Source organism: Panthera onca, chromosome A2, assembly GCF_046562875.1.
Source record: "Panthera onca isolate mPanOnc1 chromosome A2, mPanOnc1 haplotype 2, whole genome shotgun sequence".
NCBI classification, from domain to species: Eukaryota; Metazoa; Chordata; class Mammalia; order Carnivora; family Felidae; genus Panthera; species Panthera onca.
Window position 1 is genome coordinate 11,850,014 of NC_138340.1, and position 22,734 is coordinate 11,872,747.

At 47.1% G+C, this 22,734-nt stretch overlaps 1 protein-coding gene across 4 annotated transcripts; it reads left to right on the top strand.

Moving 5' to 3' along the window:
- Positions 1 to 591: 591 nt before the first annotated feature.
- LOC132678307 (cytochrome P450 4F3) lies at positions 592 to 19,715 on the top strand. 4 transcript variants are annotated; one of them, XM_078443245.2, is made up of 13 exons: positions 592 to 813; positions 1,086 to 1,278; positions 3,209 to 3,353; positions 6,173 to 6,226; positions 6,320 to 6,447; positions 8,308 to 8,429; positions 9,168 to 9,438; positions 10,577 to 10,643; positions 10,833 to 10,962; positions 18,422 to 18,555; positions 18,652 to 18,716; positions 18,902 to 18,984; positions 19,376 to 19,715. In XM_078443245.2, the coding sequence occupies exons 1-13, from the start codon at positions 758 to 760 to the stop codon at positions 19,551 to 19,553; spliced, it is 1,626 nt and encodes a 541-aa protein (XP_078299371.2). In that variant the 5' UTR covers positions 592 to 757; the 3' UTR covers positions 19,554 to 19,715. The 4 variants fall into 4 exon arrangements, with proteins under 4 accessions (XP_078299371.2, XP_078299370.2, XP_078299374.2 ...); XM_078443244.2 differs by lacking the exon at positions 3,209 to 3,353 and adding an exon at positions 4,961 to 5,105 and having other exon boundaries at positions 593 to 813; XM_078443248.2 differs by lacking the exon at positions 3,209 to 3,353 and adding an exon at positions 4,961 to 5,105 and having other exon boundaries at positions 593 to 722.
- Positions 19,716 to 22,734: the final 3,019 nt, after the last annotated feature.

Here is a 22,734-nt window from a genome sequence, read left to right on the forward strand (position 1 = left end):
GGGGCTGAACTGCATGCAGGGTCTCCCAGCTCTGTCTGGGCCCCCCTCCCTCTCCTGGCCTCCTGCAGCCTCACCCCCTCACCTCCAGGTGCCTTCTTCCCACTGGGCCCTTTACCCCCTGAGTCTGATGCAAGTAACCCCCAGCCAGAAGGGCTTTTTGTTCCTGTCCCCTGCGGTCTTGTGTCAGCCCAGGCCCTAGGCTGCTTGGAGGCAGGACTTGAACTCCTGCCAGGCTGTGCAGCCCGGAGGCCCGAGGCTTCCTGATTCTGCGCTGGGAAATGGTGCATGCCTCTGACCTGCCTCGTACGTGGAGAGGAGCCCCAGAGATGTTTTGGGACTAGGCTTGGCTGGACTCTGCCCCCATGGCACCTGAACTGTCATGTTCAAGCTTTTCCCTGCTGTGCCCTGCTGGCCTTGAAAGGGCAGGGGTGGCTGTTAGCTTGGGGGCCAGGAGTCACCTTTGCCCAACCATCAACGGATCCCCCACCCCCACGTGGGGGATGCTGAGTTCTGAGAACCCATTCTCTCTTTATAACACGGAAGTCCCCCTCCCCCACCTGCTAGTTGGGCCACTGCCAGGTGGGGAGGAGGTAAGCAGGCAAGCAGGGACTGGCTGGTTTAGCCTGGTCACTGCCAGTGTCCCCTAGGTCAGGCTCCAGGGACAAAGACTTTCCAAGAGGAGGGGAGAGGAGGCTGTGTGGATAAGCTGCTGTGGTCTGAAGGTACCTGGCTGGGGGTTGATCCTGGGTAGCAAAGGATGCTGCCCAAGGGTGGGGTGGCTCCAGAGAGCCGCTGGGAGCAGAGTGGCTACTGGTGGGTGGTTAGCTATCTCTCTGTGTCTCTGTCTTTCTTTTTCTCCCTCTCACTCACTCTGCCTCTCCCTCTGGAATTCTCTAGGTCCTCCTCCTCTCTCTGAATCACCGTTTGCCCAGTGCTGAGCACTCACCATGCCTACCCCTCTCAGTCCCTGACCCTTCCATCCCGGTGTGGGGGAGGGGCTCTCCCTCTGCTCCTGAAGAGTCCAGAGAGCTCACCCTTGGGCCCATTTCCTCGGCCTCAGGAAAATCTGTCCCCTCTGCCTCCAGGATGCTGAGCCTGTCCTGGCTGGGACTCGGGCAGGTGGCAGCCTCCCCATGGCTGCTCCTGCTTCTGGTGGGGGTTTCCTGGCTCTTGGCTCGCGTCCTGGCCTGGAGCTACAGCTTCTATGACACGTGCTGCCGCCTCCGGTGTTTCCCGCAGCCCCCGAAGCGGAACTGGTTTTGGGGTCACCTCGGACTGGTGAGTGTGGGTGGCAGGATGGGCCTGGGGCAGCGGGGTGGATGCACTTTCCCAGGGGTGGGGAACGGGGACCTGGGGTGGGGCTGGGGTCTGGGACAGCAGAGAATGAGGAAGGCTAGGGAGCCGTTCTTTAATCACTCGTTCATCCCAGACCATTTCCACATCTTCATCTTCGCACCCCTAGCCTGTTTGGAATCCATTTCCTGCCTCTCTTCCCCACATTAATGTCCCTCTGAAGGGCTCCCAGGGCGGGCTGCACAGAGCAGGGTCCCTTGGCATTCCCAGTGTCCGTGGCTACCCCAGGGACCTTCTCAGGGGCATTGTCCAGGGTCCGCTCCCTACCTGGCCCATTCCCTTGTGTCTGCTCACTTACCTACAGGAATTACCTATGACCTCCCCACCTCGACTCACAGGGGTCTAGCTCTCCACCCACACCCCTCCCCAGGAAAGCTTCCTCTCAGTCTACACTCCCCTGCTGAGATGTCCCAATGGGCCCATTGCCCAACCTGAATAAAGTTAACCACTCACTTCCCCTTACAGAAGGTTTCTTTGACTCCCCACCTGCAGGGACCTTTGACCTGGGTCTGCTCATACTTAAAGAATTAATTGTCCAGTTCCTTATTTTCCACCTCTTTACCTGGATAGTTGCTCTGGGGATCAGATACTACATTGTCCAGCCCAGGAGCTGGCATACAGTAGGCACTCAGGTAAGTGTTTGATGACATAGGTGGTGAGCTTGCCATTACCTGCCATGTTCAAGGTCAAAGGGATGAGCGGCTAACCCTTCTCATCCCCAGACAGGCTGAGGGAGGAGCACAGCTCTCCTTAACTGCCCAGCATGAGGACCACAGCTGGGGGAAGGACTTCCTGCTATTTTATTGCTCATTATGGCCAAGTTTGGAATGAGGGCATTCCAAGCTCATTGTGAAGTTTGCCTGAGATGCTGGGTCTGGGAATGTTCTTAACAAACCCTGGGGGCAGCAGGAATGTTATAAAGTTACTGTTTCCACTCCCTGCTCCAGGGCTTGGCCATGGAGGCTGGTCTTGGTCACTCTTCTCTCCTCCAGTCCCTCTTGCTGTGTGACCTCAGCTGAGTCACTCTCCCTCTCTGGGCCAATCTCCTCAAATGCCTCAGGGTTCTTAGGGAGCAGGGAACAGTCACTAAAGTGAAAATGACTTGTATTCACCTGTCTGGAGCACCTGGAAGTATTTGTCAGGCCGGGATGGGGCTTCCCGTGGGACTGGAGAGGATGCCTCACTGGGAGGCAAGCCCCCCTCCTTCTCCTTTTGGGGGACGCAGCCTGGGTTTCTTCATTTGTAAAAGGCACGGCTGATGGGGGAGTCCATAGGTTCAGGGTATAGGTTCATAGATAGTCCATAGGTTCATAGGTAGAGGTAGATAGATAGACAGACAGACAGATGGGATGCACCATGCAAGCTGGCGCGCAGAAGAGGACGTAGGTGGGAGCTGCCCTCCTGACTGATGGGCAGAGCTCACACCTGTGTCCTGGGGTCTGTCAGAGCTGGAAGGTCTGCACACCTTCACCATCTGGGGAACGGGGTGGCTGTGTGGACTGGCCAGGACATGACAGGACATGGGAAGGAGCCCCAGTACAAAACGTGAGGCCACCCTGCTGTTCCTGTGGGCACCTCCCTGAGATTGGAATGACTCCCAGGAGAAGAAAGCTCTGACTTCTCAAGCCAAGGTTGGCCTCTCTGGGGGCAGGGAGCATGTCTTCTCCCTGTGTCCTGGGAGGGACCCTTGGGACATGGAGAGTCTTCCGGGATCCCTCTGCCCCCAAGGGAAGGAGCAGGAAGAAACAGAGATCTCCATCTATGCGGAGTCTGGACACACTGACCACTGCAGAGGTTGCAGGGGAACTTGCCGTGGCTCCTTCTGTGGAGGTGATGGCCCCTGTTTTGCTTGTAGGTTCACCCCACAGAGCAGGGCTTGAGGGTCTTAACTCAGCTGGTGGCCGCCTACTCGAAGGGGTTTGTGACGTGGCTGGGCCCCACCATACCCCTTATCACTTTGTGCCACCCTGACATGATCCGGACTATCACCAATGCCTCAGGTACTCATGCAGAGCTTGTGGTGATGGGCTGTGACACAACCCATGGCTGTCACCCCCTCTTTCTCGAAGCTTCACGCAACACCAGCAGGTCACTGGCCTCACTTCCCCCTTCTCTCTCAGCCATCTTCCTCTTCCCTTCTTGTGTTTGTCAATCCCCATCTCACTGTCTCCTTCTTCCATTTCTGTCTAATCCCCCACCCCAACCCTGGTGTCCTGGGCACCACTGGGACCCCAAGAGCCCTCAATCCAAGGCTCAGTCCTGGAGGAACCCTCAATCTTGAGGAGATGGGTTGACAGAGAGGTCCTTGACCTGGTGAGGTAAGGAATTGGCCAGAGGGACATGGCTGTGTCATCCCAGAGATGAATCAAGGCCTCTGCTGGGGCAGGCTGGAAGACTTCCTAGAGGAGGAATTATTGGAACTGGGTATGGAATGACAAGCAGAAATTTTTTTAAAGCAGAGGGCAGAGTGGTGCGATGGACATCGATAGCATCTGAGGTCCCCTGCCAGGCCTGGCCTCAGTCCCACCCATCTCCATCCCCAGAGCAACAAGTGTTGGCAGAATACCTGCGCTGCTTTTTCTGTGACACCCACCTCTGGTGGGTTGGTTCCTTCCACCCTATTCTACAATCTTGTCTGCTCCAAGTTCATTGCTCTTCTGCTTGAGGGCCCAGGAGTCTCCTTGATGGGACTCTACCCCAGCCTAGCTCCCTTCACTTGCTTCTGTTTCTTGTACTTCCAGACAGACCAGGCTGAGCAGGGGAATAAGCAGCATCCAACAGAAACCTTAGCTTTAACGCCCAAATTCTGGGTGACTCTGGGAAGGCACCCAGCTCTCTCTGGCTGCCAAGGTGTTTTTCAGTTGTGAGTGGTGAAAACTCAACCCTATGTGGTCTAATCAAAGAAAGGAAATCTATTTACAGTGAAGTCCAGACAGCATTGTCTTCAGGCATGGCTGGATCCAGGTCTCAAATAACATCATCAAGAATCTGTCTTCATTATTTCAGTTCTGTTTTCCTCTGTGATGGCTTCACTTTCATTCTGGTAAAGAAACTCAACCCCCATGGGAAAGCGAGCTTAATCCCAACAGTTCCAGGGGAAAAGTTGCAAAACTCCCTTTAATTTTCTTGGACTGCATCCCAGGGTCAGTTTCTCATTTAATCACTGTGGCTCTGATTACCCAGTCTTGGCAAGTGTAGGTTCTCAGAGCTATTGTTTTGGGGCTCAAAGCAGTTTGATGGCTAAGAAGTCAGGTCCTGGAATTCTGATGGACTTGGGCTCAGATCTCAGGCAGGTCACTTACCATCTGGGAGACTGGGGGCAAATGACTTCATCATTCAGAGCCTCAGTTTTCTTATATGAAAAATGAGGAGAGAGGAGAAGCCAGGTGAATGTGGTGTTTGGGATCCAAATGGGGGAAAGACCCTTTTTGTTCCTGTAACCAAAGAGCCCCAATTGTTTTACCAAGGGTCTGGGGAAGGATTCCGGGAGGAGACTGAGCTGCTGGAAAGGATGCACAGGGCTCAGGTCTGGGTCTTTGCTCTGCAGGGTCCTTCCATCTGGCCATCTAGAAAGACTGTGAATGGGGTCCTTTTTGTTTCTTTTCAGATTCAGAGCTCAGAGGAAGGTCTTCTGTACACACAAAACCTGGCAAGCACCTATGGGGATGTGTGCTGCTGGTGGGTGGGTCCCTGGCATGCAGTCATCCGAATCTTCCACCCCACCTGCATCAAGCCTGTGCTCTTTGCTCCAGGTAGACACCCCACGGCCATGGCTTGCTCACTGCTGAAGTCTCTGTGCTGCCGACAGTGTGGTGGGTGACCCAGATGCAGTTGTGGGGACGCCACTGTCTCTGTCTTGCCTGGACCCCACATGCCAGATCTCTGGTCACGTCTGCTCACACCTAGGGTGTGATTGTGCGATGTCTGCTGTATGGCCAGGTCTGGTCACGTTTATGTTTCCACCTGTGTTCTGGTTACTGCCGATATACTTTATACCTGGTTATACCTGGCATAGGGTACATGGTAACCATGAAGATGGCCTTAGTCATGTCTGGGGCTCACCTGTGGCCAAGGATATTCAAGGCATGTGGGGAGTCTGTCTGTTTTTGTCTAGGATGCTATTTGAGATTGTCTGGTTCTCCTGTGGGTTGTGTCTGGACCATGTTTGGAGTTTGTCTGAGGTCTGGAACCTCGAGTCCTTCTGAGAAATGCTGAGGCCTTATGTGAGCCTTGTCCAGGGCAGGTCTTAGGATATGGCTGGGTCATACCTGGTCCATGCCTGGGACATTAGTGAGATCGTATTTAAGTCCTGCCTGGGACTATCTGTGAGACATACTGAGGTTGTGTCAGATTGTCTCTGGGTCCATGTCAGAGGATGCTGCATCAGGTCAGTGTGTGTTATACATGTTGTTTCATGCCAGGGCATGTTAACATGTGTTGGGGCCATGTCAGGAGATGTCAGAGAGTTCTGGGACAGATGCGATGTCCTACGTCCCTGTAAAGGCATTTTGTGGAGTGCTGATTTGTGCTCAGGTGTTTCGAACATGTTGGACTGGCACAACATGTGTTGTGCCACATTTTAGAGAGCATCTAAGTACATAGGGGTGTGTCCATGGGCTCTGCCTTTGCTCTGCTCTGTGCTGCAGCCTGGTATGGTGCCCCCTCACCTCCCCACTCTGTTTCCTCCGCTCTTGTACCCATTCCTGCTAAGCTGGTCTTGGAGGGAGTATGAATTCCCCTGGCTGGGCCCTCTACTCCCCCAACCCAAACCCCTCCCCTCCCCCTCCCCATGACCCCTGATGGTCCTCATTCGTGTCAGCTGCCATTGCACCCAAGGACGCGGTCTTCTACAGCTTCTTGAAGCCCTGGCTGGGTGAGTAACTGTGGGTGAAGGGGATTGGGGACAACCTTGGGGACCCAGGGGGAGGCAGTGCCTTTGCCCACTTCTTGCGGCTGCCTCTACTAGGGGATGGGCTCTTGCTGAGTGCTGGTGACAAATGGAGCAGCCATCGCCGCATGCTGACACCCGCCTTCCACTTCAACATCCTGAAGCACTATGTGAAGATTTTCAATGACAGTGTAAATGTCATGCATGTGAGTCTTTTGAACCCAGGGTCCCAGCTGAAGTCTTGGGGGCGATGGAGGTTCTGAGATATCTTGTCTGGAATTCTGGCTCTCCTAGACAGCTTTGGGGCCATTGCTCTTCCTCTCTGAGCCTCAATTTTCTCAGCTATATAATGGGAATAATGGTCCCCACTTTGCAGGGTAGTCAAGATAATGTAATGTATTCATGTCCCTGGCACATAGCAGGTGCTCAGAAGGTGTTAATTTCAATGTTTCCCTTACAAAGAAGCCTTCAAACCTGAGACCCACTTGGTTATCCATGAAGGTTGCATAGTAGTTATGCTGAATTAACGAACCACTTCCAAACTCATTGGTCTGAAACAATAAGGGTTTATTATTGCTAACCTGTCTGTGAGTCAGTTGGTCTTCTGGACATGGATGGGATCACATGTGCTTGTGATCAGCTCTGGGTCAGGTATGTACTTTGCAGATCTGGGCTCAGCCCTCTTACATGTTCGAGGAGTGGCTGGCTGCAGGCTGATCTAGGGTGGTCTCAGCTTGGACAACTGAACTTTCTTTAATGTGATTCTCTCCCTCCAGAAAGCATCTCAGGCTTGTTCCCATGGCTGAGGCAGGGTTCCAGGAGACTGAGAGGAGGCTTCAATGCCTCTTGAGATCTAGGTTTAAGATGATCACCTTGTCATTTTTGCTATGGTCGACTGGCCAAAGCAAGTCAAAAGGCCATTATAGAATCAAAAGGTGGTGAAAGAGCATCCACCTTTTAATGGGAGTTGCTGAAAAATCACATTGAAAAGGTGTGGATATAAGGAAGTGAAGAATTGGAGGTGGGGGTTTTGTGAAGGGCCTGGGATTATTTTCACACTTGCAAGCTAAGGAGTGAGATTGTTATGGTTTTGTGGATTGTGCCAGAAGACACAAGACTCCTGTGTCAGAGACAAAGAACAATTTATTACTCATAGCACAGCAAGCACACGTACTTCTTGGTTTGCATTCTTTCTCTAAGTCACCAAATCCTGTGAGGATAACATAGGTGGGCTTCAATGCTTATGCAGTAAGTTGCATTACAGGAGAGGCATACCAGGTTCAGGGACTCTATGACTTCTGGTAATTAAAAGCAAACCTGACATTTGTGTGGGGGAAATATTACCTTATTCCTTAAGGGTGTTTGCTGAAAATGCAACTCTGAGAAATGCCTAAGTAAAGAATATCAGAGCCTTGCCTTTTTGGGGCATACCCAGCAAAAAGATGGAGGGGTGCTCGGGGCCCATGAATCGCCTCTTTCAACACAGGGGAATTTTTTCTTAATTTATGACAATTAAGATGATGAAAGCTAACATTTCTCAAGCACTTACTATACACCAGAATCTATGTGTGCATTCCATGACATATATTGTCTAATTTGATTTTCACAACCATATGAGGTAAAGATGATTATTATTATCTCACTACAGGTGGTGAAAATAGGTTCAGAGAAGTTAGGGAGCTTGCCTGCATTCACACAGCTAGCAAGTGAGCTAATGAGTGGAGCTGGGATTCCAATGTGGTTTGTCTGACAACAGAACAAGTCATATTAACTGTTACTGAAGCTTTGACAGGTGGAGTCCAGAGGGCAGCATTGAGTTGACCAAGGGCACACAGGGGTGTAGGAGGCAGAGTCAGGATTTGAACTCAGGTCTTCTGACTTTCAGCCATGAGGTCTTAATAGTAAGAGTTTGTACTCCCACCCAATCCTGGTCCTCCCTGGAGATGGGTGCCTGGGGTGGAGGACAAGGAGCCTGGGTCTGGTGGATCCCCTCTTGGTGGTTGGTGTTGGAGAGGGGTTCAGAGGAGGCAGGTCCCAGCCCCAGCTCTACCTTCTTCTCTGCCCAGGCCAAGTGGAAACGCCTGGTCTCAGAGGGCAGCACCCGATTGGACATGTTTGAGCACATCAGCCTCATGACCCTGGACAGTCTGCAGAAATGTGTCTTCGGTTTTGACAGCAATTGCCAGGAGTGAGTGCTTGCTCAGGACCTGGGAACATGAACTGTAGATCCAAGGGAGTAGATGGGGAGGGGAGGGATGACCAGGGCAATCAGAAGGGACTTCCTGGAGGCGACGGATCAGAGTTGGACAAAGAAGGACAAGGAAGGGAAAGAGAAAGAGTGATCCTTTCAGGTAAGCAGAAATGTTTGACAAAGACCAAGGGACTAGGATGAGTAAAGCATGTGCCACAGTAAGGAGCCACCTTGGGAATGAGATTGGAAGGGTTGGCAGGAGCTATATCTTAAGGACATTCAAAAGCCAGGCAAAAGGGTATGAACTTTATCTGAGGTTTGAGCAGGTGAAGGTCATGGGCAAAGCTGTTCTTGGACATCTGAGATTGGAGAAGACCAACTGATGTGTAGACAATGGATGGTGTGAAATTGGATGCAAGATTAGAGAGGGGATTGGGTCCATTGACCAAATGGGAGAAGATGAAGTCTGAGCTGTATGGAGAGAGAGGAGAGATGCATAATGTGTCAGCTGGGTTCTGGGTTCATGGAGGCAGCTCACAGAAATGGGAATCAGGGAGAGAAGAAAGTCTGGAGAGTCACGTGTCCTGGATCATCCCCACCATGTATCTGTGGGGCCATCTGTTCCTGGGTACTCAGTTTTCTGATGGGCCATATCTCCCAGCTGCTGGTAGCAGGCATTTTCTCAGCCTTCAGGTGAGCTAAGTTGTTACTTTCCTTCATGCCCTCATCCTGCAGGAAGCCTAGTGAATATATTGCTGCCATCTTAGAGCTCAGTGCCCTTGTGGCAAAACGGCACCAGCAGATCTTCATGCACATGGACTTCCTGTACTACCTCACTCCAGATGGGCAACGCTTCCGCAGAGCCTGCCGCCTGGTGCACAACTTCACAGATGCTGTCATCCAGGAACGGCGCCGCACTCTCCCCGATGAGGGTGTTGATGACTTCCTCAAGGCCAAGGCTAAGGCCAAGACTTTGGACTTCATTGATGTGCTCCTGCTGACCAAGGTGGGTTTCTCTGGGATCTGGATTCAAATGGTAGAACGGACCTTGATTTCAGATTTCAAATTGAAGACTTAGACTTGATCCAGAGGGCACTGGGGAGTCATGGGTGGTGTTTGAGGAAAGGAGGGATGGATTAGGGATATGTTTTAGAGATGACTTTATGGAATATAACCTGCAGGGGACTGTAAGTCTGCAACTGTGAAGGGCCTGAGATTTTACTCTACTTAATAAGGTAGTCGTGCGTGCGTGTGTGTGTGTGTGTGTGTGTGTATGCGTGTGTGTGTGTGTGTGCGCGTGTGTATTTATTTATTTGTATATTAGAATCCAGAGAAGCCCATTTGTTACTCACAGAAATGAAATAAGGGTGGCCATAGTAGAATTGTAGCCATGGTTCCTCATTCTAAAATTCTTCTGAGAGCTACATGATGCTTTTATCTGTACATGCAACCAACCATGCTTCCATCATAGGAGAGGTACCTCTACATTATGAATCTTGGAACTTATATAGGACTGCTGATACATCTGCCCCTTCTTCTTCTTCTCCTCCTCGTCTGCCTATGTTTTGTCCTCCTCCCCTCCCCTTCCCCCTCCTCCTCCCTTCCCCCCTCCTCCTTTTCTTTCTCCTTCTTTCTCTTTCTTCTCCTTCTCCTTCTCCTTCTGTGTGTGTAAGAGAGAGAGAAGTAGAGAAAAGTGTTGTGGAGTATAAACCAATTGTCTTCACCGAGAAGGCAAAGTCTACAGGTTCTGTTGGCTTATCACCAGGGGAGATAAGGAATCTCTGGATTTACTATCCTAGAATGAGAGCAAATGGCTCCGGAGCAATGCTCATTTCCAACTTCCAAGGGAAGTTGTCATTCAGTCTCCTGTAATCCAGGTGGCCAATAACTTCTTTCCAGTAAGTCCTCATCATGTAGAAACATGAAGATATTCATGGATCACTGATCCCTCTCACCAGGGACAAAACAGGAGGCAAAGAGGCCACGGAGGAGAAGGCCTGTGGGGTGGGGCCTCTGGTAATAGTTTCTGGATGGATAATGGAGCTTCAGAGATTGTCTCAAGTTAGGCTTATGAGCTCTCAGAGTGGATATGACTTGCTGTGTGTGTGGGTGGGTGGGGTGGAGTGGTCTTATACTCTCTCCAGGACAAAGATGGAAAACAATTGTCAGATGAGGATATCCGAGCTGAAGCTGACACCTTCATGTTTGGGGGTAAGCATCCCAGTGTGGGACTGCAGGGGGTAGGAGTCTGTCCAATCCCAGGGACTTGGCAGGTGGGCCCTGGACCACCCCATCCCACCCCATCTTCCCCATCCTCCCTGAGGGCCCTAACGAAGGGCGCCGTCCGCCCTCTGGTGCTGAACAAGCCCACAGACCCAAGCCTGTCTGGCTGCCTCTCAGGCCATGACACCACGGCCAGTGGTCTCTCCTGGGTCCTGTACAACCTTGCGAAGCACCCAGAGTATCAGGAGCGCTGTCGGCAGGAGGTGCAAGAGCTCCTGAGGGACCGTGAGCCTAAAGAGATTGAATGGTGAGTGCAGGTCCTCGTGTCCTGTTCTGGAACCCTTCTCATTGGCTCTGCTCCCCTGCTGGGGAAGGGGAAAGAACTTTTTGTTGATTGTGTCATTATTGCTTAGAGAGACTAGGAGCAGAATCCAGAGGCAGCAGTCTGGTACCTAGCCTGGAGAGCAGGGGAAAGTGACAGAAAGATCTGGGCTGCTAAGAGAATTATTGACAATTATGAAGGCAGATGATACCACTTAGTACATATTCTGTAAGTGAACTTCCACTCCACTCCCTTACTTTTCTCTCCTAAATCACACTCTCTCCGCCCCCCCAATATCTTCACTCCCTGAGTGTTTGCTTGTCTCTTGCCTCCTAATTCCTTCAATACCGTTCAGTCCAGGATTCATGGGGGACACCTAGGGATTGAAATCATTCAATTCTTGTCCAGGAACACCTTCATTCATCCTGTCCCCATTCAGAGAACACTGCCGTGCTGCCTTTCTGTCCCCAGTTGTGTGCCATCTCCAATTCTACCAGCCCATTCTGTGTCCTGGAGCTCCAGCCTGGTGGGGGAATAGACTCAGGTCAGGACACCCTGGGTCCACCCCCTGGGCAGGGCTAGGATGGAGAGTAAGAGAGGCAAGGATAAGAGTAGAGAGAGTGCCTCAGCTGAGACCCTGAGTGATGATCAGTAGGTGTTTGGGTATAGTTGGGGTGCAGTTAATTCAAGAGGACAGGGTGGACAGAAGGGAAGAGGAGGGGAGGAATGGAAGAGGGAGAGGGAGAAAAGAGAGGGAAGGAGGGAGACAGGGAGAGAGAGAGAGAGAGAGAGAGAGAGAGAGAGAGAGAGAGAAACTTAAGTAGGCTCCATGCTTACTGGAGAGCCCGACATAGGACTCCATCACTTGAACCTTGAGTACAGTTGGGGTGCAGTTAATTCAAGAGGACAGGGTGGACAAAAGGGAAGAGGAGGGGAGGAATGGAAGAGGGAGAGGGAGAAGAGAGAGGGAAGGAGGGAGACAGGGAGAGAGAGAGAGAGAGAGAGAGAGAGAGAGAGAGACTTAAGTAAGCTCCATGCTTACTGGAGAGCCCGACATAGGACTCCATCACTTGAACCTTGAGATCATGACCTGAGATGAAATCCGACACTCAACAAACTGAACCACCCAGGCACCCCCCAGGAAGATCTTTCTAGGGCTAGTGTGGGAAACATACTGGAGAGGACAAGCTGTTGCATGGGGACCAGGAAAAGGATTCTGAGGCCTGGGACAGGCCAGGGTCTGGGGGATGTTGAAGAGGCATTGGACTGGACAGGCATTTTTTACGTAATATTTTCCATTCCAAGCCTTTGCTCAGCACAGCAGTCCTGTGAGGTAGGGAAATATTTTTAAGCTTTTTCAACAAGACTTCAAACAAAATTATACACTTGGTAAAAAAAAAAAAGACTATATAAAACAGAGTTTAGAGTAGAAATGAACTTTTAAAAAAATCCTTGCCCTAGGAGGAACACTTGTCAGTGATTTTCTGTGTATCCTTCCAGAAGACATCTATCTTTATACCCACATTTATATGAAAACTATCTCCTCTCCCCTTCCAAGTGGGAATTAAGGTCTACACATTAACAACCTATCCTTGAGATCTCTTCCTTTTCCCAGAATATGAGTTTTTGAAAAATAGTTTTGAATTACAAAGGCAATGATGAGAACAAGTTCTTCTTGTTCTGAGACGTTACAAAGGAGACTATGGTTATCATTAACATCCTCCCCTGCCAACTTAATCCCCTTTCTGTCTCCTGAGGGGTTTTTAAACTTTTAGACTCATTGATTTGCTATGTCTCTTTCCATAATTATCTATCTATCTATCTATCTATCTATCTATCTATCTATTATCTATCAATAACTATCTATCATCTATCTATGTATCATCCATCTATCTATCATCTATATCATCTATCATCTATCAATCTATCTATCATCTATCTAGCTATAATCTATTATCTATCATTATCTATCATCTATTATCCATCATCTATCACCTATATCACCTATCTATCATCTATCATCTATATAATCTTTTTGTCCATTAACACATTTTGCATTTCCATATACATACTGTTTGTAACTTGTTCCATTCACTCAAAAGTGTGTCTTATAGCTCCTTCTCTCTGTGTGCTGCAAAGCTTTCAGTGGTTTACTTGGTTCACCCCTTTGTTAAGGACACGTATGTTAGTGTTCTCAATTAGAGTAGACATTGCTGAATTGCTTTCCAGAGTCTCTGTTCTGATTTTCCTTTCATCCTACAGTGTGTGATAGGACTTGTGAACCCTATTCCCTGCATTCATTCATTCATTCATTCAGTGATAGAGATGGAAAGTGCAAGCAGAGGAGGGGCAGAGAAAGAATCCCAAGCAGAGCCCAATGCAGAGCCAATGCCCATTGCCCATGCAGAGCCCAATGTGGGACTTTGACCCATGAATTGTGAGATTATGCCCTGGGCTGAGACCAAGAGTTGGAGGCTTAACTGACTGAGCCACTTAGGTGTCCCCCATATTCCTCCTTTAAAAATTAAAAACAATTTTTTATTTGTGAGAGAGAGAGCATGCAAGCAGGAAAGAGGAGTAAGGAAGAGGGTGAGAGAGAGAATCTCAAGCAGGCTCCATGCTCAGCACAGAGCCCAATGCTTGATCCCACAAGCCTAGGATCATGACCTGAGCTGAAATCAAGAGTTGGACGCTCAACAAACTGAACCACCCAGGTGCCCCCTACTTCCTCCTGTTTTGATTGCTGTGTGATATTCTAACATATGGCTGTACTGTAATTTCTCTTAACATCTCCCATTGATGGATATTTGGATTGTTTCTACTTTTTTACTAAAACAAACAATAAGTCAGAATCTGTGAACACTGGGCCACGCTTACACATGTAAAGGTCTCTCCACTGCAAATTTCCAGAAGGACAATTGCTGAGTCAAAGACAGTTTCAGTTTTTGTCATTTTAATAGCTATTTCAGATCTGTTCCTATCAGCTGAATTTGATGTTACCACCTTTCCCATACCTATAGAATTATTGTATTGAATTTTAAATCTTTGCCAATTTTTCATATTTCCTCTTTTAATGAATATTTATTTAAATAAGGGGTTGAACATCTTTTGCACATTTTGGAGGCTACTCCCAACATTTTAAATACTGAGGTATCATTTATATACATCATATTAGTTTCAGGTGTACAAAAAGTGAGTTGGTATTTGTATATATTACAAAATGATCACCACAATTAGTTTGCTGACATTTTTCACCATACATAATTATAGAATTTTTTTTCTTGTGATGAGAACTTTTAAGATCTACTCTCTTAGCGACTTCCAAATATGCAATACAGCAGTATTAACCACAGTATTATTAATTATAGTCAACTATAGCCAATACAGTATTATTAACTAAAATACAGTAACTATGTAATGCTATACATTACATCCCTATGACTTAATTATTTTATAACTGAAAGTTATCCTTCACCCATTTGCTTACCTACACCCCCACCCCCACCCCTCACAACAACCAACCTATTCTTTGTATCTAGGAGATTGTTTTTGTTGTTGTTTGTTCATTTCTTCAGATTCTACACATAAGTTAGATCATACAGTGCTTGTCTTTCTCTTTCTGACTTATTTCATTTAGCACAATGCCCTTAAGATCCCTCCATGTTGTCTCAAATGGCAAGATGTCTTTTTATGGCTGAGTAATATTCCACTGCATGTATATATCACATTTTCTTTATCCATTCACCTATTGATGGACACAGTTGTTTTTCATAACCTTGGCTATCATAAATAATGTTGCAATGAACATAAGTTTACGTATATCTTTTTGAGTTAGTGTTTTCATCTTCTTTGGATGACTACCCAGAAGTGAGATTGCTGGATAGCATGATAGTTGTAGTTTTTAATTTTTTTGAGGAAACTTCGTACTATTTTCCACAGTGGCTGCATGAATTTAAAACCCCACCAACAGTGCCCAGGGTTCCTTTTTCTCCACATCCTCATCAGCATTTGTTATTTCTTGTCTTTTTGGTAATAGCCGTGCTAACAGCTGTGAGGTGTGAGGTGATTTTTCCTTGTGATTTTGACTTGGATTTCCCTGATAATTAATGATTTTGAGCATCTTTTCATGTACTTATTCATCATTTGTGTGTCTCTTTAAAAAAAATGTCTATTCAGGGGTGCCTGGGTGGCTCAGTCAGTTGAACATCTGACTCTTGATTTCAGCTCAGGTCATGATCCCAGGGTCATGGGACTGAGACCCGCACTGAGCTCTGTGCTGAGTGTGGAGCCTGCTTGAGATTCTCTCTCTCTCTCTCTCTCTCTCTCTCTCACTCTCTCTCTCTCTCTCTTTCTCTCTCTCTCTCCCCCTTTGCCACTCTTCCACACTGTCCCCTGCCTCCCCTCTAAAAAAATAAATAAAAATAAAATTTCCTTCTGATCATTCTTCTGCATACATTGATAAGCCATTTGTATTTCTTGTTATGTGATTAGTACTCATCTTTATTTTTCTCTTTGAGTTTTTCTCTTTTTTTCATATTTACTTACAATAACTCATTTAAAGATTGTCTTTTGACTTTTGAGGGGCACTTCTAGTTAATTGTTATGGAGACAGATTTGTCCAAATTTTCTTTTACAGTCATACTGTCTAGCCTTATGTTAGGGTTTTGTGGGCTTTTCTTACCAGATGTTAGGGCTTCACTTACTTGTCTCTCCTGTTCCATGGGTCTATTTTCCTATTTTTGCAGCAATGCCACACTGTTTTTTGTTTGTTTGTGTGTTTGTTTGTTTTATCACTGCATCTTTGTAATAAGTCTTTTCTTCTTTAAAATTTTTTTTAATGTTTATTTATTTTTGAGACAGAGAGAGACAGAGCATGAATGGGGGAGGGTCAGAGAGAGGGAGACACAGAATCTGAAACAGGCTCCAGGCTCTGAGCTGCCAGCACAGAGCCCGATGCGGGGCTCAAACTCACGGACCGTGAGATCATGACCTGAGCCGAGGTCGGCCGCTTAACCGACTGAGCCACCCAGGCGCCCCTGTAATAAGTCTTAATACCTGGTAGAGTGAGTTCCTCTTCTTTAATATTTCACTAAATATTTTTTCTTTAGTGTTTATTTATTTTTGAGAGAGAGAGAGAGAGAGAGAGAGAGAGAGCAAGGAAGGGACAGAGAGGGAGACACAAAATCTGAAGCAGGATCCAGGCTCTAAACTGTCAGCACAGAGCCTGATGTGGGGCTCAAACTCATAAACCGTGAGATCATGACCTGAGCTGAAATTGGCCGTTTAACCGACCAAGCCACCCAGATGCCTCTTTAATATTTCATTTTTAAAATGACCTAGCACTTCATGATCTTCTATTCTTTTGGAAACGTTTTGGATTAAGTTTATCAAGTTCTTAAAACTACCAGGTAGATTTTCATTTGAATTGAACATATTCTATAGGTTGACTTGAATATATGATTGACTTGTGGAAAACAGATTACTTCATAATATGAATGCATACCATTCTAGAATGTGGAAGAAATACCCCATTTTTGGATACTGAAATACTCTTTAGTCTTTTAATAAAGTCCAAAATTTTTCTTAGAGATCTTATACATTTTTGGTTAAATTAACCCTAAGATATATTTTTTAATGTTTATTTTTGAGAGAGAGAGAGAGAGAGAGAGAGAGCAAGTGCATGCTCTAGTGGGGGAGGGGGAGGCAGAGGATCTGAAGTGAGCTCTGTGCTGACAGCAGAGAGCCTGATGTGGGACTTGAACTCACGAGCACTGAGATCATGACCTCAGCCAAAGATGGACACTTAAATGACTGAGCCACCCAGGCACCACAACCCTAAGATACTTTCATTGCTATGGTGAATCATATCTTTTATTGGGATTGAGAGAAATTTATAAATTCATTTGGAATATAGAGATTTCATATCTAAGTTTAATCCAGGTATTTATTTCTTCTTCTTCTTCTTCTTCTTCTTCTTCTTCTTCTTCTTCTTCCTTTATTTTTTCTAATTAGTTGTTACTTCAACATAGAAAAACAATTTTTTTCATATGCATATACATTTTGTGCCAGTGAACATAGTAAATACTAAGTATGGAGTCTTGTATCCAAAAACATGTTTTTAATAAAAGCTTTTGGAACAACTGGGGAGCTATCCAGAAAAAAGTTAATTCAACCTGCTTCTCATGTATTGTAACATGACAACATCAGGATGGAATCAAATATTTAAAAATTTTTAATGTTTATTTATTTTTGAGAGAGAGAGAGAAAGAGAGAGCATGAGTGGGGGAGAAGCAGAGAGGAGAGGGAGACACAGAATCTGAAGCAGGCTCTAGGCTCTGAGTTGTCAGCACAGAGCCTGGTGTGGGGCTCAAACTCACAAACCATGAGATCATGACCTGAGCTGAAGTTGGATGCTTAACCTACTGAGCCACGCAGGTGCCCCAGGATGGAATCAAATTTAAAATAAAAAATAAAAGTGCCTTAAATGCTTTAGAGAAAACTGTGGGAAATTATCTTATAGCTCCAGAATAAGGAAGCCCTTATTTTTGACAAAAGTCCCAGGAAATATACAAGAAGAGATTGCTGTGCTGTTGCCTGAAAAAGATAAAGAGCAGTGTGTATAGTATATAGTATGCTACTGTATAATTTTTTTTTTTTAATGCAAAAAAGTAGCTCTGGAAGGATACATTAAAAAAAAAATAACCTAGGCAAACCGTGAGGATGGGAAATGAGTGAGTTGAGTCGTAAGAATGGTGTTTTATAATTTTCCAGTTTTGAGCCAGTTAACTATATCATTAAAATTTACATCACCACACAAATTGAAGGGGATTAAAGAAAAAGAATTCACCCCCACTCCCCCTTACTGGATCTTCAAGGTTTATAAAAGATTTCTGGTGTATTCTAAGCATAGAATCACTATCTGCCAACAATGACACACTTACCCCCACATTTCAGATTGCCTTACTCTCTTTTTTTCTTGTCTAATTGCATTAGCTAGGATCTCTAATACCATGAGAAATAAAACATTGGATCTGTTTCTTTTGTTTCCTACTCATTGCCTTTTGATTTTGCTCTCTTGCAGTAAACAATATTTAATTTTTATGCAAAATCGTAAACCTTTTTATTGTTGGATTTTGGGTGTTGTGCTTTGCACAGAAAACCTTCTAAAAATACCCAGCTAAATTTCCTCTCCTATTTCTGTGACACTGCCCTTCTTTTCCAAATATCACTTTATCGAGGTGTGATGGACACATTAAAAAGCTGTACATCTTTAAGGCGCACAACTTAATGGGTTTGGAGATATTTGATCCATCTGGAATTTATTTTGTTATAGGGAGAGATGATCTCATGGGGCAGTAGAGAACGGGGGTGGGGGTGGGGGGTAAGGGTCTCTGTTTTTGCTCCCTGGATAACTGTTGCGGGGGCGGGGGGGAGGGGTCCTTAGGGATGACCTGGCCCAGTTGCCTTTCCTGACCATGTGCATCAAGGAGAGTCTGCGGTTGCACCCCCCGGTCACAGTCGTCTCCCGCTGCTGTACCCAGGACGTCGTGCTCCCAGATGGCCGGGTCATCCCCAAAGGTGCCCACAACACCAGGGGGAGGAGCCTCGTGGGCAGGAGGTGGGGCCCATCAGGCAGGGTGAAACCCTTCCTGACTGGCCCCTCCCCTCCCACAGGTGTTATCTGCCTCGTTAGTATTTTCGGGACCCACCACAATCCATCCGTGTGGCCAGACCCTGAGGTGCTGCCTCCCCCTCCCTCCCCTCCACCCACCCTCATCCTTGGCCACTTCCCTAGCGGGACCTAAGGGAGGGCTCAGGGTTCTGACCTGGCAAATCGCTCCCTCCATGAAAAGCACACCTGTGTCTCCAAAGCCGGCTGTCCTGGGAAACCCCATCCAACAGTCCCACCTCTCTCCGCCCCCAGGTATACAATCCTTTCCGCTTTGACCCAGAAAACATCAAGGAAAGGTCTTCCCTGGCTTTTATTCCCTTCTCCGCGGGGCCCAGGTGAGCGCAGCGGGCATCTGAGGTGGGGATGAGGTGCTGAGGGCAGGGGCCTGGGCCTGAGATCCCAGACGTGGCTGTGGGGGCGGGAAAGGGGGTGTTGAGGATGGTTCTCCTTCTCTCCCCTCCTCCAGAGGTTGGGGGTAAAGGCCTGGGCAGTGCGGGGTGGCTGGGTCCAAGGAGGGCTCCGCGGTGTGCTCAGAGCCCCTTCCCTCTGTCTGGGAGCTCAGGGCTGGGATCTGAGCCAAGCTCAGGGACCCCCGTATGGGGGTCCCGGGCACGGTTAGTCCCCTCCGGTATCCCTGCGGGCGGGGCTGGCGGTCCCGGGCCAGGTTCGGGGCGCGACGGGACCTGCTGGGGTCCCTGGCGAGTGAGTGCCCACTGCCGCCCGCAGGAACTGCATCGGGCAGACGTTCGCCCTGACCGAGATAAAGGTGGTCCTGGCGCTCACGCTGCTGCGCTTTCGGGTCCTGCCCGACAAGGAGGAGCCGCGCAGGAAGCCGGAGCTCATCCTGCGCGCCGAGGGCGGGCTTTGGCTGCGGGTGGAGCCTCTGAGCGCCGGCCCCCAGTGACCCGCCAGCTCCCCCTGGCTTGGGATCCACCCCGACCCTATACACGCCCCCTGGCGGATTCCCAGGACTAGAGCTGTGTGGTCTCCTCTGCTAGAGCGCCACTGACAGCCAGCAGGGGGCGCTCGGGACCTGCGGAACGCAGGGAGCGGTGGAGGGGTGGGAGTAGGGGTGGGGTGGGGTGGAGGGGTGGGAGTAGGGGTGGGGGTGGGGTGAAGGGTGTGTGAGCACAAGACCTTGATAGCCTTTCCAGCTGACCACAGGCACGCGCCCATGCTGATTGCGCATTCTCCCAAAATCAAATCTATGGTCACTCCAGATCTCCAATGAACAGATAGAGAATAAAACAAAAGCATACTAAAACTCTAAATTTTCCCAATAGTCTCTAAATTCAACAACTGGTAAGGGGTCTCCAGACTGCCTGCCAGCCCTCCTTTCATATACCCCTGCTCCTTACACACACAGCCTTCCCCACCATCATATCTCACATCAGAGTGCTACATTTGTTCCAAAGGAGGGACCTACATTGACACATCATTATTATCTTGGTGTTGTGTATTCGGTGGATTTTGACAAATGGATAATTGAAACAGGGTGCTGTCGAAAAACACCACCAGACGCCGAATAGAAGCGGGGCAAGATTTTATTCATGGCCGGGCCAAACCTGATCTCCTGATCTTAAGGAGAAAAATGCAGAGAATGGCCCCGAACAAAGGTAGCAGTGAGCTTATATGGATTTTAGCAAGTCAGAATACATCATTATTTAGTTACCAATTACAATTTACAACATTTTATGGTAGCCAATTATATTGTGACATACAGACCTTAGTTTTGGTGGGAACCTATCAATTTAAAGTTCTTTGTCCTAAGAGGGTTTAAAATGACCAATCATAGTTAGACACCTAAGATACCATGAGGCAGTGAGTTGGAGACTTTTTACATGTTGGTCTTTGCCTAGGCCAGATGTTGGTAGAAGGGATAGGGGAGCGTTTTGTAACCTAAGTTATCCATTTAGCAAGCAGGCGAAGTTACGCAAGCGAGATAGGGCGGTTAGTAATTTCCGATAATCCTAATAGGGAACTACATAAGCTTTTATCTCAATTATTCATGAAAGGTGAGTTTAAGCCGAACTTATATACAATAAGCTTTCTGATATCTTATAAGTTGACCTATTACAATAATGACATGTATCCATTATTATAGTATCATACGGAGTAGTTTACTGCCTTAAAACACCCCTGTGCTCTGCCTCTTCATCTCTTCCTCCCTTCAGCCCCTGGCAACTACTGATATTTTTGCTTTTTCCGTAGTTTTGCCTTTTCCAGGATGTACGGCAGTTGGAATCATATTGTATGTAGACTTTTCATGCTTGCTTCTTGTACTTAGTAAAAGGCATTTAAACTTCCTTCGTGTCTTTTCTTGACTAGATGGCTTGCTTGTTTTTAGTGCGGAATAATATTCCGTTGTAGGATGTATTATCTATTCATTCACCCACTCTGATTTATTTTTAATCAGGTTCATGTGTTACTAAACCAAAATAAATATTTAAATGTAATATAATATCAAATACAAAGATATGGAAAAGAGAAAGGAAACCAAATAAAAACGAAACCCTCAGGGCACCAAGAAAACTAGTAAATCTGGATTATTTCCTAATGAAGCAAACTTTTGAGTTTTTTTATTTTTAAAGTTTATTTATTTATTTTGAGAGAAAGAGTGCACTCACACAAGTGGGGGAGGGGCAGAGAGAGAGAGGGAGAGAGAGAAAATCCCAAGCAGGCTCTGCCCTGTCAGCACAGAGCCTGATGCAGGGCTCAAACTCATGAACCATGAGATCACGACCTAAGCTGAAGTTGGCCGCTTAACCAACTGACCTACCCAGGTACCCCTGAAGCAAAATTTTAAGTGAAACTAACAGAGTGTAGTAACAGGATGTTTGCCATTTCCAGTGTGCTTTGGGACAGAGAACAGCGACATTGATTAATTCAATAAAAGTTTGGTAAATGGATGGCAACTCAGTGATCATCCCCACTTGGAAGTTATGAGCCATCTCAGACTCACTGTGTCTAAACCAAATTCTTCATTTTCACTCCAGACCTGCTCCTTTGCTGATCCAAAAAGTGGCTTCATTGACTTGGTCTGCAGACAAGTGCCTTTTTAAAGCTGTTTTTTTTTTTTGTTTTTTTTTTTTTTGTCATTTAATCTTACTGCAATGCAGTTGAACACATAAAGAGATTACTTTGGAATTCATTGAGTGTTTTTTGGGCCAAATACATGATTAATTTCTAGAAATATTCCCCATGTGCTTGAAGAAAATGAGTCTTTCCCTCCCTGGGTGTACATTTCTCTCTCTATTTTATAGCTCAAACTTTTTTTAAAAACAAGTTTTTATTCATTCATTCATTCATTCATTCATTCATTTAGAGCTTGAGCATGAGTGGGGGAGGGGCAGAGAGAAAGAGGGAGGGAGAGAGAGTCGAGCAGACTCCACCCTCAGCGCAGAGCCTCATTTGGGGCTCGAATTCAGGAATGGTGAGATCATGACCTGAGCCTCGACCAAGAGTCAGACACTTAACCAACTGAGCCACACAGGTGTTCCATAGTTCAAAGATGCAGTATTTAGATAATAGATTCCTTAGTCTGAGTCTTGTCTGCTTTAGTTGTCAATTTTTAAGACAAAAAAAGCTCCAAGTATTGGAATTGATGCTACTGTGGATTACCATTTACTGCTTTACGTATGATGAGTTTATGTCTACTGACAATCTTTTTGACCCCTTAAAAATAGATAGCATCTTTGTGACATAAGATACTTTTCCCTTTAATTGTATCAGATATTGATGATAGGATTGCCACCCCAGGTTTAATATTTGTTGGCTATATCTTTTGTCTATTTTCTAAAATATGAGGTGGGGGCGCCTGGGTGGCGCAGTCGGTTAAGCGTCCGACTTCAGCCAGGTCACGATCTCACGGTCCATGAGTTCGAGCCCCGCGTCAGGCTCTGGGCTGATGGCTCAGAGCCTGGAGCCTGTTTCCGATTCTGTGTCTCCCTCTCTCTCTGTCCCTCCCCCGTTCATGCTCTGTCTCTCTCTGTCCCAAAAAATAAAATAAACGTTGAAAAAAAAAAATTAAAATATGAGGTGATATTCATATAAAATTAACAATTTTGAAATGAACGGTTCTGTGG

Excerpts from the sequence above, each read along its gene's own strand:
- LOC132678307 (XM_078443245.2), top strand. The coding sequence starts at position 758 with ATGCTGCCCAAGGGTGGGGTGGCTCCAGAGAGCCGCTGGGAGCAGAGT. Across the intron at positions 814-1,085 it reads TGGGAGCAGAGTGGCTACTG|GATGCTGAGCCTGTCCTGGC; the intron begins GTGGGTGGTTAG and ends CTCTGCCTCCAG. Across the intron at positions 9,439-10,576 it reads ATGTGCTCCTGCTGACCAAG|GACAAAGATGGAAAACAATT; the intron begins GTGGGTTTCTCT and ends TACTCTCTCCAG.